At 24.1% G+C, this 16,033-nt stretch overlaps 1 protein-coding gene across 6 annotated transcripts in view; it reads left to right on the plus strand.

Moving 5' to 3' along the window:
- Positions 1-10,278: 10,278 nt before the first annotated feature.
- LOC112599187 (lachesin-like) overlaps positions 10,279-16,033 on the plus strand; it is a 101,980-nt gene continuing 96,225 nt past the window's right edge. For 2 of the 6 annotated variants that reach the window (XM_025345998.1, XM_025346003.1), the window contains exons 1-2: positions 10,279-10,574; positions 11,891-12,001. In XM_025345998.1, the coding sequence (XP_025201783.1) occupies positions 11,935-12,001 (67 nt within the window). In that variant the 5' untranslated portion in view covers positions 10,279-10,574; positions 11,891-11,934. Of the gene's footprint in view, positions 10,575-10,684; positions 10,725-11,890; positions 12,002-16,033 lie in introns of those variants that run through there. The other 4 variants (XM_025345999.1, XM_025346000.1, XM_025346002.1 and 1 more) reach the window with 4 other exon arrangements.

A 16,033-nucleotide genomic window follows, 5' to 3' on the forward strand; every position in this document is an offset into this window, starting at 1 on the left:
GTTATTAAACTTGAGAAACGTGATATTGTATCAAACTATCAAAGTAAGATTGTTATTACTTATTTAGAAGACAAAAGTTTTGAAGTTTTTTTCCAAACGCAAAACTTTATTTTGATATTTTTCTTACCAAAAGTAAATAGTGTTCAACGATATGGATTTTGGAAAATTCGCGTGGGGCATATAGATTTTTTTCCAAAGTTTTTTTTCCATTTAAACATAGTATGTTTATAATAAGATATTTTATAATGGAGTAATAATTTACCACTAGATAGCAGTAAATATTCCAGTTGGTTGATAAAATAATATTAATATTATAGTATTATACCTACTATCAATCGTGGCTCGTTACTATAAAATATTTTATTACTTGTTATTATTATAAATTTTATTATAGTTAACGGATCTTCACATCGCATCATCATGGGGTATGAAATGAATATTTAAATACATATTATATTTAATTAGTAGATAATGCGTTTTAAAGATTTGGCAAACCTGGGTAAAATACTTTAAAAAAATATCTATTAGGTATATATTGAGAATAAATATTCAAATACTTAGGTATAGAAAAAACGTATTCCGAATAAAGTATTTAAAATACTTTAAACCTATTCAAAATATTTTTAAAATAGTTTTTATTTTAGATATTAAAAATATGATGCACTTGTCTTCAGGATAATTTTAAATTAAAATTTATAACCATTGTAAAAATAAATTGAATTTATGTATACACAAGACATAAGTCATAACTGTACTCGTAACTGTTAAATTTACGATTTACAAGATAACAATAAATATTAAAATAAAATGTTTTATTATTTTAAAAGTACTTTTTAAAAAGTACTGCTTTTAAAGTATTTATACAAAATGTGATACAAGTTTGATATTTTGTTACCAATGTACTGGGTATTTTTCGTTTAGCTATATACAGAGTGATTTATCGTGTTTATTCATTCCTTTTTTCTTCAATAATACCGTTATTCAATACTTGATTTTTGGACTATTTAAATATACTTCAACACTATTTTTTCAAATTCTTGAAACTTCTTATGCTACTTTCTTCCATCGAATAAATCGACTTTTTTCAGATTAGAATCGTCTTTTATATTCCAAATTATTTTATGAATAATATTTTTTTTTACTTTTTGACGTATTATAAATCAAAATTAGAACGAGTTATCATGAAAATCTTTTGAGTTATTTAATTTTACGTATCAAGTATATAATAAATCATTAAAAATGGAATGTAAAATATTGGAGGTATGGTAATTTGACAATTTTAGTAATTGATATTATTTTATTAATATTTATAATTTAGGAAAATGGTCAAAGTTTAATAAATACTAGAATCCATATTAGATATGTTCTAATTTTTTTTAAAATAATTTTTAAGGACTATTATCTTTAATATAAATACTTCACAACTCATACAACTTCAACTAAGAAATTATTTATTCAAATTTTGAATTAGATACCAACAATTTTTCTTTAAGTAATTTATAGAGAAAGTCAATAGGTTATTAATTTTTTATTCGAAAAACTAAGTTGATATTTTTAAGTAATACAAACAATTTCAAGATTTTGAAAATATATTCTTTAAGTATATTTAAATTTCACAAAAGTCAAAAATTGAAAAATGGTGGGCTAAAATGCTTGGCGAATAACCCTGTATATAGTATTATAAACTGAAGACAGACACGAAACCTATATACCTAATAATTATAACTTATATATATATATTATATATAGATACCAATAATTGTAAGCATTTATTATAATTTACATTTTATTTTCTATATTATGATAAATTTAATATAATATTATAATACCGCTGTTATTAGTAGATTCTTAAATTTCTTTTTAAATTTTGTTTAGTGCATTTTTGTTTAAAATATTACATTCTAATTGTTCAAACGTCAAGTAAATGTAGACATCTAACCTGGTCTTCATATCTACACAAAATGTTTTATATTTAAGCGGCTTAAACGATTGCTTCCATTTTAACTTAACATTAATTTTAAATTAAATTACATAAAATTTACAATTAAACTACTAATCTATAAACTTTTTATAAAATTTATTTGAATAGACGGTATTCAATTATGGGATCCTGCATAAATCTTAAACGTCAATCGTATTCAATGTTTTAAATTGTCGATCCATAACTCTTCGATTAGTTCAGGTAGTTCTATAGTTATAACTACAGTTGTAAAGTCACTCTATATTCATTGATTCTTTAATTTCTCCAGTCACTTAGCTATTCATTGTTAAATATTATACCTTGGATAAAATGTACTAAAAAATCAATTATCTTACTAGTTTTTAATTATCAAAATGTTAAATTTATGTTTAAGTCTATCCAGCGGATTATGTTTCTGTAGTCCAGAGGAATCCAATCTCTTGTGAAGACTAGGTCACATTATATGAGTAGAAGTTGTTGTAAGCCACGTAGGTACATTTTAATAATAATATATTTAAATGTAATGAATAGATTATAATACAACATTACATTTTTTTATAATTTTACCATAGCGAATAATAAGTAGAAATATTTTTACAAGCTATTAGATACATTTTAATTAAAATTATAAGGAAAAATATATTTATTTATAGTAATAAAAAATATTTTAAAATTATATAATATTTTATTAAAATCGTCTCAAGTCGATTGACTAATCACCTGCATCGATAATTAATGTGTACTCAACACTCGTGCTATCACTGTTGGATCCAATAAAAATAAAACTTTTATACACTATTAAAGTTTATTTGATTTTTAATATTTAATATTTTTATATTCTTAAAATAAATTTTTTTCTCGTAATATTAATATATTATATATAATTAAATGATGGTTAATTGAAGTAAGGGCCGCATTAATATCTACCGCAGGTTGGATACCCTTGCTGTAGACCATGTATTTATTTTCTTATTATTATAGTTATCATGCTAATTTATTGATCTTAATACATAGGTAAACAGATTAAACTAAAAAATAAATAAATTTGGAAATCATTTTTATTTTTTATAATTTTTTTATAACGTACTTAAATAATAAATTAGTGTATATGTAAATAAGTGTACGAATTTGCCTTTGTACATCATTATCGACGTGTTTTATTGAAGTGATTGTCAATATTATAGTCTAAAGAAGATTATTAAAAATAATAAGTATGGTGTATCAAATATTTAATATTGTGTTGTTAATAAGTATTTTTGATTAAATGTCATTCCTATTGCTTGATAAACTTAGATTAGATTTATATTTAGTAATTTAATCTATTACTTACATTTGTACTTACATTGTACTTATATTTTGTAAGTTAGGTACTTCATTATACCTGCTTAATACTTATTTTAAATACGATGTTTGATTTTATACTTTAGTTTTTTGATTGCCATATTTACATCTAAATTTTGAGATTTAGCAAAAACAATATTTGTATATGTTTGATTTTCTTTAAAAACTAATAACTATGAATTTCATAATCACTAAAACTTAAAAAAAGTAATTTAATGTAGATATACAAAATATATTTTGCGGAATGTGCTGAATTTGTAACTACAACTTATATTCATAAGCCCAAGTCTTTTTTTCGATAGGTAACTCCCTAGTGGGTAGCGTTGGTTTATACAATACTTATATAAAAAGTTCAACTTAAAAAAATTACAATGTAGATTATTATTAAATACTAAATCATTTTCTTTTCTTCAAAAGTTATTTCAGCTTTTTTAAATACTGAAAATGATGACATAGTTATTTTTACGTAAACATTTTAACATTTTAAATTTTATAGAATAACAATTGTATTTTGTTTTCATAAATCATTTCAAGATATATTTTATAAAATATTTGAATAAATTTTAATTTTATTTAGGAAATATTTTCTAAAAATGTATTTATATACATATTTTAAAGCGTGGAACGGAACAGTGGAATATTAATAACTATGTGTCTATGTATTATACTATATTAAATAGATATATCTACGTTATTAAATATTATTGATTGATAATACTGACAATAGTATAGGTGCCTACTTATATTTATTTTAATAATAAATTAATAATAATTATATAATTTTTAAGTGTTTATTCATATATTTAGAATTTAAAATGAGTGCATTCATTGATTCATGACGATAGTGTTATTTATATAATATAAATAGGTATGCATTTTAGCTCTTTAGATTGAACTAGTAAACCAATAATTTAAAATAAATAATAATTTATTTTGTTTTATTATATACTCCTGAAACATATAGAGAAAACTTAAATTTATTTATTGTTAGTGTATTTATATGAATCATAATTGAGATTTGAGCTATTTTTTTTTCTACAATGATATTGATAATTTTATTTATGTAATATAAACTCTATAATATAAATTTTGTATAGATAGAGGTTAGAGAAATTACATCACGTTTTCCGTAGATTGGATTGGAAAAATATCGCTTTTATCCCGTCGTTCTTTAGGCTGTTTGTGAGTAATGTAGAAACAGGCAACGTACTTATAATCTTCGCCAAAATTTAGCAAACACTTGCCCATTTATAATAGAAATATTCAATTGTACCAGATGTAAGCAGAAAGTGGTAATTGTTAAATATAATGAATTTTTTTTATGAAATATCATGTTCAAAAATATCGTTTATTTTATATTTTTTCTAAATAAGTGAAATTATAAACAAAGGTTTAAAAGTTTAAATGATAAAATTGTTAACTTAGTGTTTAAATGGTATAAATTGTGTATGGATATAAAATAATAAATACTAAGATAATTATTTATGTTTGGTATGAAATATTCAAAATCGAAAATGTAAAAATTAAATTGACTTTTATCTAAAGAAAAACACAAAATGTATATTACTATTTCTGAAATGGATTGTTAAAATTAAATAAATAAACGTTAGAAACTGATTTTTAGATGAAATATTTTAATTAAATTATAACAATTAGTTAAAAATAAAATATGTATTTTTTTATCTATAAAAGTTGGTTTACTTTTTTGAAAAAATTTTAAGTTATAACAATTGAAAAATCGCTAATTATTTATTTATTAAATATAACAGAATTCCACGCATATTTCTAGAACTGAATTATGGTGTAATTATTAATTTGTAAATTAAAAATCCAATTAATTTTAGCTTTCAAAATTTAATTAAATTTATATAAAATATTATTAAAAATTAATATACTATTTAACTATTTGAATTATACAAAGAAATGTAGTAATTGATAATATGATAACATTATTTGTTAAGTTCATGGATAAACAAGAGGATTGAAAATTATGTGTTTTGTTTTTATAATTAAAATATAATTTCTTTTAACACGCAATACGAGTATAATACGTCCGTAAAAGTTATAGTTGCGCAATGTTTGCTCAGGGAAGAAACCATGAAAAGTCTGGAGGTTGTTATATTTCTTTTATCCATTAATAAGTATTACTGGTTTTAGCTCCGTGAGGGGCTCTTAGAGTGGTATAAACGTCCGAAATAGGCTGCAGTTATATGCGAACGTGCTGCGGGTGGGTTCAAAGCCAAGCGTGCACCTCACTCACCCTTTCCGCCATTGCACGTTGGGGCTTGAGGCGCCCATAATTCAATTTCGGATCCAAACGAACAAATTTAATTTAGGATGTTTTGGGAACAATTCGGCAGTAAACTAATATGGAAGCCCTGAAGGCCGAATAAGCTAACCTTTAAAAACCGAACAATTCCCAGACATATCTGATTAATGTTTTCTCTCGCTCTTTCCTCATCCTGACACTATTTTCTTGAGAATCGTAAATACTCGTACATACACTTCGTATTAACTGAATTATACTGTGTCCTTATTTACCTCTATGTTTATGATTCGAAACGTGTATTATGACATACAAATAGAACGCCTTTACTTATGGTAAAAACGTGACCAGAAATTAGTTGTATCACTGTTCAAGGTATTATTAAATGATAAGATAAGTATCAATAAATTAAGTCACATTATTCTAGATATAAAATAATTGGTAAACGTTTTCTCATAAGATAATTGATGACAAAAACACATCATATTAAATTATTTTCGACATTTGGGGTTTGTTTTGAAAGAAAAAAGGTCCACGATTTTGAAAAAGATTAAAAAAAGGAGAAGAAAACAAAATAAATAAAAAACGGTTATAGACCTCTTGGGATTTAAGAGGCTCGTCCAAAGGAGAATATATACTTTGGAAACTTTAAGGCTGTTTATTAAAGGTAAATGAACAGCCGTTTATTTTATGGTTTCTGGGTGACATTAGCATAATGATTCCCGCGATAGTGCAAAAAAAAAAAAAACAGGCAACGTAGAAAGTAACAAAAAAGTGTTTAAATCCCAGGAATATGCTAAGAAATTCTGTAGGAAAAAACAGTACTTAGAATATGCGCTAGGGAGTACTTCAGAACAATGAGGATAATTCTTGGATTAAAAAAATGTATAATTTATTTTGACAAATATAAAGTTTTCTCATTAAATGCTAAAAGATAGATGTCATATGTAAATATTTAAAAATTAAAATCACTAATATGTTATTATGATATTTTGTTCATTATATTCCTAGTAAGCCAGTGGTTAATAAATAGCTGTACCTGCAGAAACACCTAAATACAACAATATATACATTTATAACATGTATTTTAACTTAAAGTTTATTCCAAATTTCTAATCATTTTTATAATGTTATGATTTATGATATTTTTTTTCAATAAAATATACCTAATACTTTTAGGTATACTATTATTTTAGCAAAGCATTTAATTGAAGATTTCATTTTCATATTTTTTTAAATATTGTCAAATTTTGTTTTTCAATTTTTTTCTACTTTTACTACAAAATAGCTTATATTTTATTTATGAACTGCGTTATTGTATTATTTTTATAGTCTCTTAGTATTGTGTTTTGTGTATTGTGTACATTTAAATACATTCAATTTAAGACTTATTTAGAAGTTTTATTTAAATAATATAACTTTCAAAAATATGATATAAAATATTCGTGTTTCTATGTGTATTTTCACAATAATATGTACTCGATGTATTAAGTATGATATTATCATAATGTATCGTTATGATGTTATAAATTTATCATAAAAGCGTTTGGCATTGATCTTTAAGAAAATCATAAAGGTCTAAAATAATTCTAAATGGATAATGTCTGTAATATTCTATATGATACATTTTATTCGAAAACATCTAATGTTGACCCCCTTTCCCCTAATCTATTACATTGATGTAGTTAATTGATGTAATTTTATAAATACTTACATGGTTAGCAGAATTTTGATCCAATTCATAAAGCTCAGATAATATTAGTCAAATATATTTTGTCCTATAAAGGTATTACCTAGGTAAGGCCAGAAGATGGTATAGTCCAATATACTTTTCATCCAATCTATGAAGTCAAAAGTACTTAATTAAAACATTTATTATTTATTCAAATTTTAATTACAATGATTTTAGTAGTAGGATTTTATTGGTAGGTTTTATTCATTTTAAATTATTATTCTTAATTATTAATAATTATTTCTTTAAAAATAACATTTTTAACTTAGAAACTACCTGATGGAATATTAAGCCAAAATTTAACACTAGAGTTATTAAATCTAAAAAGAACAAATCAATACTTTTAAGCAATAAATTTTGTTATAAACAACATTTGTTTAACAAAAGTCATACTATACAGGTAGTATTAGAGATGTGAAAATCGATCAATCTATAATACAACGTGTTTAAGAAACAGTGATTTGGAAAATTTGGTTATTTTTAAATGTAACGCATTTTACACCCACCAGATGAAGCAGTCGTTGAAACGAAATAAATTGCTCAACGAATCAAAACAGTAATTAAAAAAGCATTTAACTCTATACTAAGTAAAATATTACAACAAGGTATGGGAAATGTTCATAACGAAAAAGTTCTTGTAAGTTAGTAAATAAAAATGTAGTCAAACAAGTGGATAAACTTACAACAAAATAAAACAAGATCTATTATGCCACATAATTTATTTGATGTTGAAATTCACGATCTTTACAACGTTATGACATGTGATGAACCTTTTTTATAAATGATAGTGAGAATAATGACCCTGACAGATTGATAATATTTTCTACAGTACAAAACGTTCGATTGATTATTCGTTACAAATGATACTATTTTTTCCAATGGAACTTTTTAAGCTGTAGATATTAAGACATTTCATGTTGTTATATTACGTAATATTCACGGAATTTGAATAAAAAATGTATTTCCTTTAATTTTGCATTGGCTGTTCATAAAAACGAACGAATCTATAGTATAATTTTTCAAGAACTTAAAAATTCTATCGAATGTCATTACTTAAAATTAAACTCTCAATTTGTAGTATGTGATTTTAAGTTAGCAATTATAAATATGTTAAGAACTATATTTAATGAGTTCCATTGTCTCTTTTATTTTGTAAAATCTTTATGGCGTCAGCTAGTGAACAGTGATTAAGAGAAGAATATTTGAACTATAGACAATTAGCCAATTATAAGAAATAATTTATTAGAGTTAATGTATTTACCATTCATAATATTAGAGGACTCGCAAGAAATTTTCGATGACGTAATTAATTGATAATTTGAATGAAAGCATTGAATAAATTTATAATCGTGGACGATCAGCGCGTGATAGGAAAAAAGCTGTTCCTCATTAATTCCCGCCAGGAATGAGAAATATATATGAGCTTGTATTAAACTGAAGACAGAACCAATAATGTTGTAAAATATTTCCATTCGAAACTGGAAAAATCTATTAACTCATCATTTTAATACTTGAAAGTTTCAAAAAATATAAAACTTATTTAAAAAGATAAGAAAAATACTATTATCCAGATAAAGGGTAGTCATACACGTGTCAAATCACCAATCCTCCAAAATGTACTGCTAATCAAGAATGAGTTCAAAATTTAGTAAACTCATTACAAAAAATAGAACAAAATCATTGTGTATATTTAAGTATTCGCTTATTACTTAAAACTAAATAGTAATCTAAACGCTTATGTAATAAACTAAATTTACAATAAATGTGTCCTTTTAATTCATTTGGTTTTCTTAAGACATAGGCTTAAAAAAATAAAATGTAAATACAAGTAAATTGGACATTAAAAATAACGAACTTATTTACGTTGGACAAAAATATTTATTGGAAACAACTGATAATAAAATGGATTAACACAAATAGTATCTTATGTATAAGATTAATATTATTGTTATTAAATGTACGCATAGTACATTAATGGTCATAATAATTGTAAGGTTAAATTCAAAACTATTGATGAAAGAAGAGGATGTGAAGTTTTAATAAGATTTTCGTATCTCATAGTATAATGTAGGACATAGGACTATTAAGTGTTGGATTTTCCTCCTTTATTTTCGTTTAAGTTCTCATGGTAGCAGCTTTGTAGCATGTCATCTGTGCGCGTGTTTAATATCGCAACTGTTATCTCGTAAATTCCATCACCATCGTCGCTGTCTCCCCAACAAGTTTGCAAACACACTTAATTAAAATTATCTACACACAAATACTGCATTCCGCTGATTAACATCATTATTACCATAAACAACCGCATTATATTGCTATATAATATATAAGCGTAGACATATGATAGTATAAATACTAAATACGAGAATAGTATTTTACGTTTATAAATCATGAAATTGCAGCCAATATGTATTTTAATTATTTTTTTGCGCGTTTAAGAGGAAACCGGTGAAATTTTTCTTGATTTCCGGACAAGGCCACGGGTTTTATCATTATTATTGTTATTATTATTTGCTCGCTAATTATTACCGTACACACGGTATTGTGGTAAGCCGGAGGGGAGGGGTTTTCATCAGGATAATTCATTGTCGTTTGATTAAACACCGTGGCCGCCACAAAGGATATCCACCGGGTTTTTATCGGGTCTCCCTTCTTTTACGTCCCGGCGTGCGTTGGCTAGTCCTGAGTCTCAATTTTAACGACCCTAGAGCTAAAGGTGTGGAAAGGCTGGTTAACGGCAGTGTCCGGGTATGATTAAATAAACCGGTAATTGGTCGGAAAAACGTGAGGGACGCGCGTCGTATTTGGCCCCACCCCTCGCCACCACCCTTGGACGGGACCCAGCTGGGGTGGAAGTAACTTTATATACGTTTTTCCCATTTTTCGCGCGAGACCGGAAAATACGGTTTTTTTTTCGTACCATCACCGTGTGCGGCGCCGCGTCGGCAAAGAGGCGCGTGCCGAACATCATCGCCCAGTACCGAAATCTCCGCGTCGGCTGCTAGTGTGCTAACGGACACCCTGCGGGAAACATCGTTGCCGCCGCCAATCTCATGCGCGTGTGACATTACTGACGAGTGTATTTACGCGATAGACGACGAAATATCATTCCGTAATTTCAATCTATTCCGCGGTGCTGCAGTGATGACATATTATATTTGTGTTTTTTTCTTCGAATATTTCTGCCTGATTGACTGCCGTTAAAATACAAATTTATTTTCACGGGTAACTGTATGTTATAATACAATACCTTGCAACTATCTGTTATTTACCAGGTGCTTTTAATTATAATTTTATTAAAGAAAAATATGTGCGTGTGAGAGTTTTAGAATATTTTAATAGAGTGAAACTTATTTTTTATAACGTCTTTTAAATTAAATTCTCTATTTTTGGAACTGCTAAAATATAATTGTTTACAAGATAATGTAAATATAATTTTTTTTCATATACTTATTATTGTATACATATACGCATTAATGCGTTATACATATTTTGTGCATTTGCATTACTGTATAATATATTTCACACGGATCAAAATTTAAATGTCAAATAATGAACAACAATAATTTTTATTCTACTTTCAATTATTTTTATGATGTACTTAATCTATATATTTGTATATATTTTTCCAATGGAAGTAAATATGTTTTCATATTTATTAAGTTATTATCGTAACTATTGATTTGAAACTAAATTTTCGTAAAGTATAAACTGTGTTATAATCTATAATTTATGAAGCGTTAATAAATATATAAAAAAATCATCCACCGTCAAGGAATTAAGTTTGTGACTTAACGTGTTTAAAGTTAAAATTACATGTTTTTAGTAGATTTTTCACATATTTCTAGAAAATTATTGAAATATCTGACCAATTAAGACTATTGAACTTTTTAATTTATCTACGATGGCTTAAGGATTTTATAAATATATATTTATTAGTACTTAGTAAAAAAGGATAATAGATAATAAGATATTATGTTCATCCAGTCATCTAGAATTTTGAGTTATCATTGACTTAATAGTATATAACATATTTTAATTGACATTGAATTAATTAAATATTTTACTAGGTATTAAATAGTAGCTACCATTAATCATGTATAAATTTATAATTTATAATTATTTACCATTTTAGTAATGCCAATTTAGACGTAATTTATTAATTAATTGTTCTTTTAGACATCTCGAAAGAAAATTATGTACATATCTATAATTATAACTAAATAAACAATTATCATGAATATAAATTAGAAAAAAATTAAATATTTCTTGATAATTTTAAAGCTTTTTTAAAATATATTAATTTTTGAATCGTCTAAATAACGGTTTTGAAGGGCAAATCCTACTAAATTACTTTGATGAAATTAAATTTAAACTATTTAAAGATATATTCTTAAATTATTACCGATAAAATATGATAATATTATTTTTATACTTATTTAATCTTTAAATTTGTCTAAAATCATGATTTTGTATACCTAATAATTGTTATACGTTAGACTCAATTTTTTTTAGTATAGAATTACGTTTTTGTTTGTCCTATGTCTTAAATTATAATATATTTATTAGGTATTATATTTATATTTTTCAGCAGCATCAGTTTTTTTCAATGCAATCGTTGATAATTTACTGGAAATGGAAACGCTGCAGGTCAATACTACAGTCTGGAATCTGATGGTTTGTTTTTGTCTTCTTATCACAAGTAAGTGTATCAAATTTTAAATTTTTAATAGTATAAATTTCATTATGCTTGTTATGTTTTTTTCCCAAAAATAAAATATTACGTTGTGTATTTAGTTGTCAGTTAGAATATTCATTAAATACTCGTATAATCCTACTTAAAATATATGAAAAATATGATTGACAGATAATGTGTTGTGTTACTTAAAAGTTTGTTTTAACTTTGCTTATAAATGGGAATTTAACAGCTAAAAATTTACGCTACATCACAATTACTCATTAAAATAGTGCAAAAATGATAAATAAATAAAATTCCAGAATGATTTTTTAGTTCAAAGAGCTGGTTTTAGTGTGTACCACGTGTACCCGACGAGTAGAATGTTCTAGGAATTTCATTGTTAATAACCTAATTAATTATAGTTATTTATGTATTATATAATTTAAAAGATAAATAAGTAAATTATATTATAATAGTTTTTACTTCCTTAACTATTTATGATTTTTTTAAAGTAAATTTCCTATATTTCCCTATATTACTCGTATATATGCGTTTAGATTGTTATTCACTGTAGATTGTGGTTTATACAGCGTTTTTCGACACAATACCATGTTAACCAAACTTTAAAGTATTCAAACTTTAGCTACGTGGTTGATAATTTTTATGATATCAATAATATTTTGAAAATATCTGACCACCATGTAACTGATTGTAATGAAACACTATGGTTACATAATTAATAAACAAGAAGGCCCATTTGAGTATCTTCACTCATTATTTTAAAAAGTTTTGACTTTCGATAAATTAATTAGACTAAAAATTTTTTGATTGACTTAGTAATACTTTTAAATGTACTAAAATTTAAAATTATACGTACTAAAAATTAAAGTAGTCTAACAAAAATATAATTTTATCATACAAAACTTTTAATGTATAACTTTCTAATTAATAATAACAAAAAAACAAGAATATATTATTAATAATTAATATTATTAATTATTTATAATGTAAAATTTTTAATAGAATGACAGATGTAGATGTTCAATTAGGTGCATATTACGTAAATATTACGTACATATAATTTTCATTTTTAAAGATTCAAGATAGTTTAAGCTTGTTGAATATTTTTTTTTTTTATTTAATATTTACACGACCAGATTAATGTTAATATTAATATAATATTTATGAAATAAAGTATTTATTTAGTCCATTTTGTATATTTCATACATAATAATGATATTTTTTTAAAATTAACATAAATTATTAGATTTATAGAACGTGAAAAAGAAAAGGAAAACACAATGGTAATAAAAATAAAAGGCCACTTAATTTTCTTTTTTTTAAACAACTTTTTTAAAACTAAAATACATTGGAAAGAACCATCAGTATAAAATGGTCTCTATATTATATAGGTACTTAAGCTTTATATAATATTTAGTTATGTGTTTTTGTAATCGCTCTTTGTTTGTGTCCCACTTGTTGTATTTAAAAAATATTCAAAATGAATTAAATTTTGTACAATTATGATGATAATAGTATATAATATATTATTGTAATATGTAATTTTTATTCTATAATACATTGAAAATTAATAAAAATACTATTACCTATAATTAATTGTGATACAATACTTTTAGATACTTTTAAAGAGTTTGATGAGTACATTTATTTGACGGCTGTTAGTTGGCTTATACTATCTTTTATGTGTATATTATATTATTCTAGTTTTTTACTTGTATTATAATTTAAGAAACCATATCATATTGTTTCATATTTGAACGTGAAATTATGTTATTTTGAAACAGTTGTATTTTAGTATAAAATAATTGTATTTAATGTTATTAAAGAAAAGTTTATTTTAGTTGAATTTACTGAAAATTGTTAGCTATTATGTATATTAACATAATATTATAGTTACATGTTTATGTGTTTATGTAAGTTAAAAAAGATGTAACTTGGCTAGAGCATTATAATATGAAGTATACACACTATTTTAATTTATTTAAGCGGATGAAAATATTTTGTATGAAATATTGAATTTTTTTTTTAAATAAAAAATAAGAAAATATATACCTACCTACGAATAAGTTAAAAAAGTATATACATTTTTTTATTTTAATTAAAAATGTACTGTAAATATTAAGGAATAGATATAAAATAAATCTAAATAAAAATTTACATTATATATGTATGAAAATAAATTTGAAACTATTAAACTATTATATTCAAAAAGATTTTTGGTTTTAATAATTATAAAATGTTTATTTTTATGTTTCATTTGGTATATATATATAACAAAATATTTATTAAACTTTGAAATGATATATTATAACGAGTAAGATTAATATCAGAATATGTGTTATTTTAATTAGTTGGAACTTAGAAATTTACACCTCTCTTCAAAAATTATCAAATGACCATTGGTTTTTTCTTGTAAACTTTTAGACTACACAGTGTTATACAGAAGTTGTCTATAGCATTTGCCATTTTTCTAATATTATATCAAAATATTTAAGTGGTTGTGGTACCACGTTGGTTTCATATAAAGGGTTAAAGTTATATCAACATTGTATACTGACAGGTGAAAACCACTAGTTGCGTCTTTTAAGTTAAATGATATTATAACACGCAAAGAAAATTTAAGAAGTGCAAAACAAGTACTTGTTTTATTAATAAGAGCAAAATGTTAATATCATTGTTGCTATTTTAGATTGAATTTAAAATCAATAAATATTTTGTTAAATATGAAATTTTGGAATAATGTATATTATAAAGTTAATTGGATATAATAATAATAAGTTCATATTAGAAAAAAAATAATTTTTAAACTTATTTTTAAGAAATACATTTTTGTGATGATATATTTTGAAAATAAATACTTTGGGGACCTTATTACAAATATACCTACGTTTTTAAATGTATTAACAAAATTACTAAAGATTTATTTATATAAAAGTTATTAGTCATTACCCTAAAATTGTATTAATTCTAAAATTTTTGACAAAAACTTAGTTTTTCGCACTTAATTTAACTAATTGTTATCAATTTCCTAGCATGATTTAAAATACTTCATTTTTGCAATGGATTTTTTTAAAGTGATTGTTATTGTTTATTTTTGTAAATCCATCACATTTTACAATTAAAAAAAAGAGTTTTAAATGCAATTTTAGAACAGTTATTTTTATTATTTTTTTTTTTTTTTGGTTAAGTTCGTTTGAAGAAATATATTTTTGAAGGGTAATTTGTGCATAAAACACTGTAAACATAGTATCGTTTTAAATGCAGTAAGTTGGCAAACAAACGAGGGAAAAGAAAAATCGTTTTGAAATCCTATGTTTGCATGACCTCACTTGGATTCTCGTGATGGTAACCAATCATATTATACCTTGTCACTATTAATTCACTTATGTTCAGATATGGTATGCCTACTTTTGATGGAAAAGGGAGATATAATAAAATGAATAAGGTTAAAAAAACTATACACGTCTATTATAATAAAACATATACACACACATTCATAATATTGTATGACCTTTCTGCGATATCGCCAAAATACCTAGTCTATTTGTTTAAATTGTTACCGTGACATAACACATATATACATTTTTTTTTGGCAGGATTTTCATATTTGAATAATACATAAACAAATAAAAACGCCAGAAGACAGTTTTAAAGAAGGGAAAATAAATGTACAATAAATAAGGCAATAAAATGAATGATTTAAAAATTTCACAGTTACATATTTTTTCTTTTTTAATATTTCTTTGTAATTTGTACTTATTTAATCCTAGAAAACACAATGTAATTGAATGTATCTTATATCTATTATATAAATAATAACAAATGAATTGTTTAAAAAGACTTGTTTTTTAATAAAAAAAAAAAAAAATTAGTAGATATTTAACGAAAAAAAAAATAACATTTTCATTGTCGATTGAAAATTTCAAATATTAATATAATATCGTGTTTTAATGTTAATTATTGACGTATAATATTATTTTCAATTGTTTAAAGAAAAGTTTTCTTTAAACCATAGAGGTATTTGTATAACTGATA

This window comes from Melanaphis sacchari, unplaced genomic scaffold (genome assembly GCF_002803265.2).
Source record: "Melanaphis sacchari strain LSU unplaced genomic scaffold, SCAv2.0 Contig4_pilon_pilon, whole genome shotgun sequence".
In the NCBI taxonomy this organism is placed as follows: domain Eukaryota; kingdom Metazoa; phylum Arthropoda; class Insecta; order Hemiptera; family Aphididae; genus Melanaphis; species Melanaphis sacchari.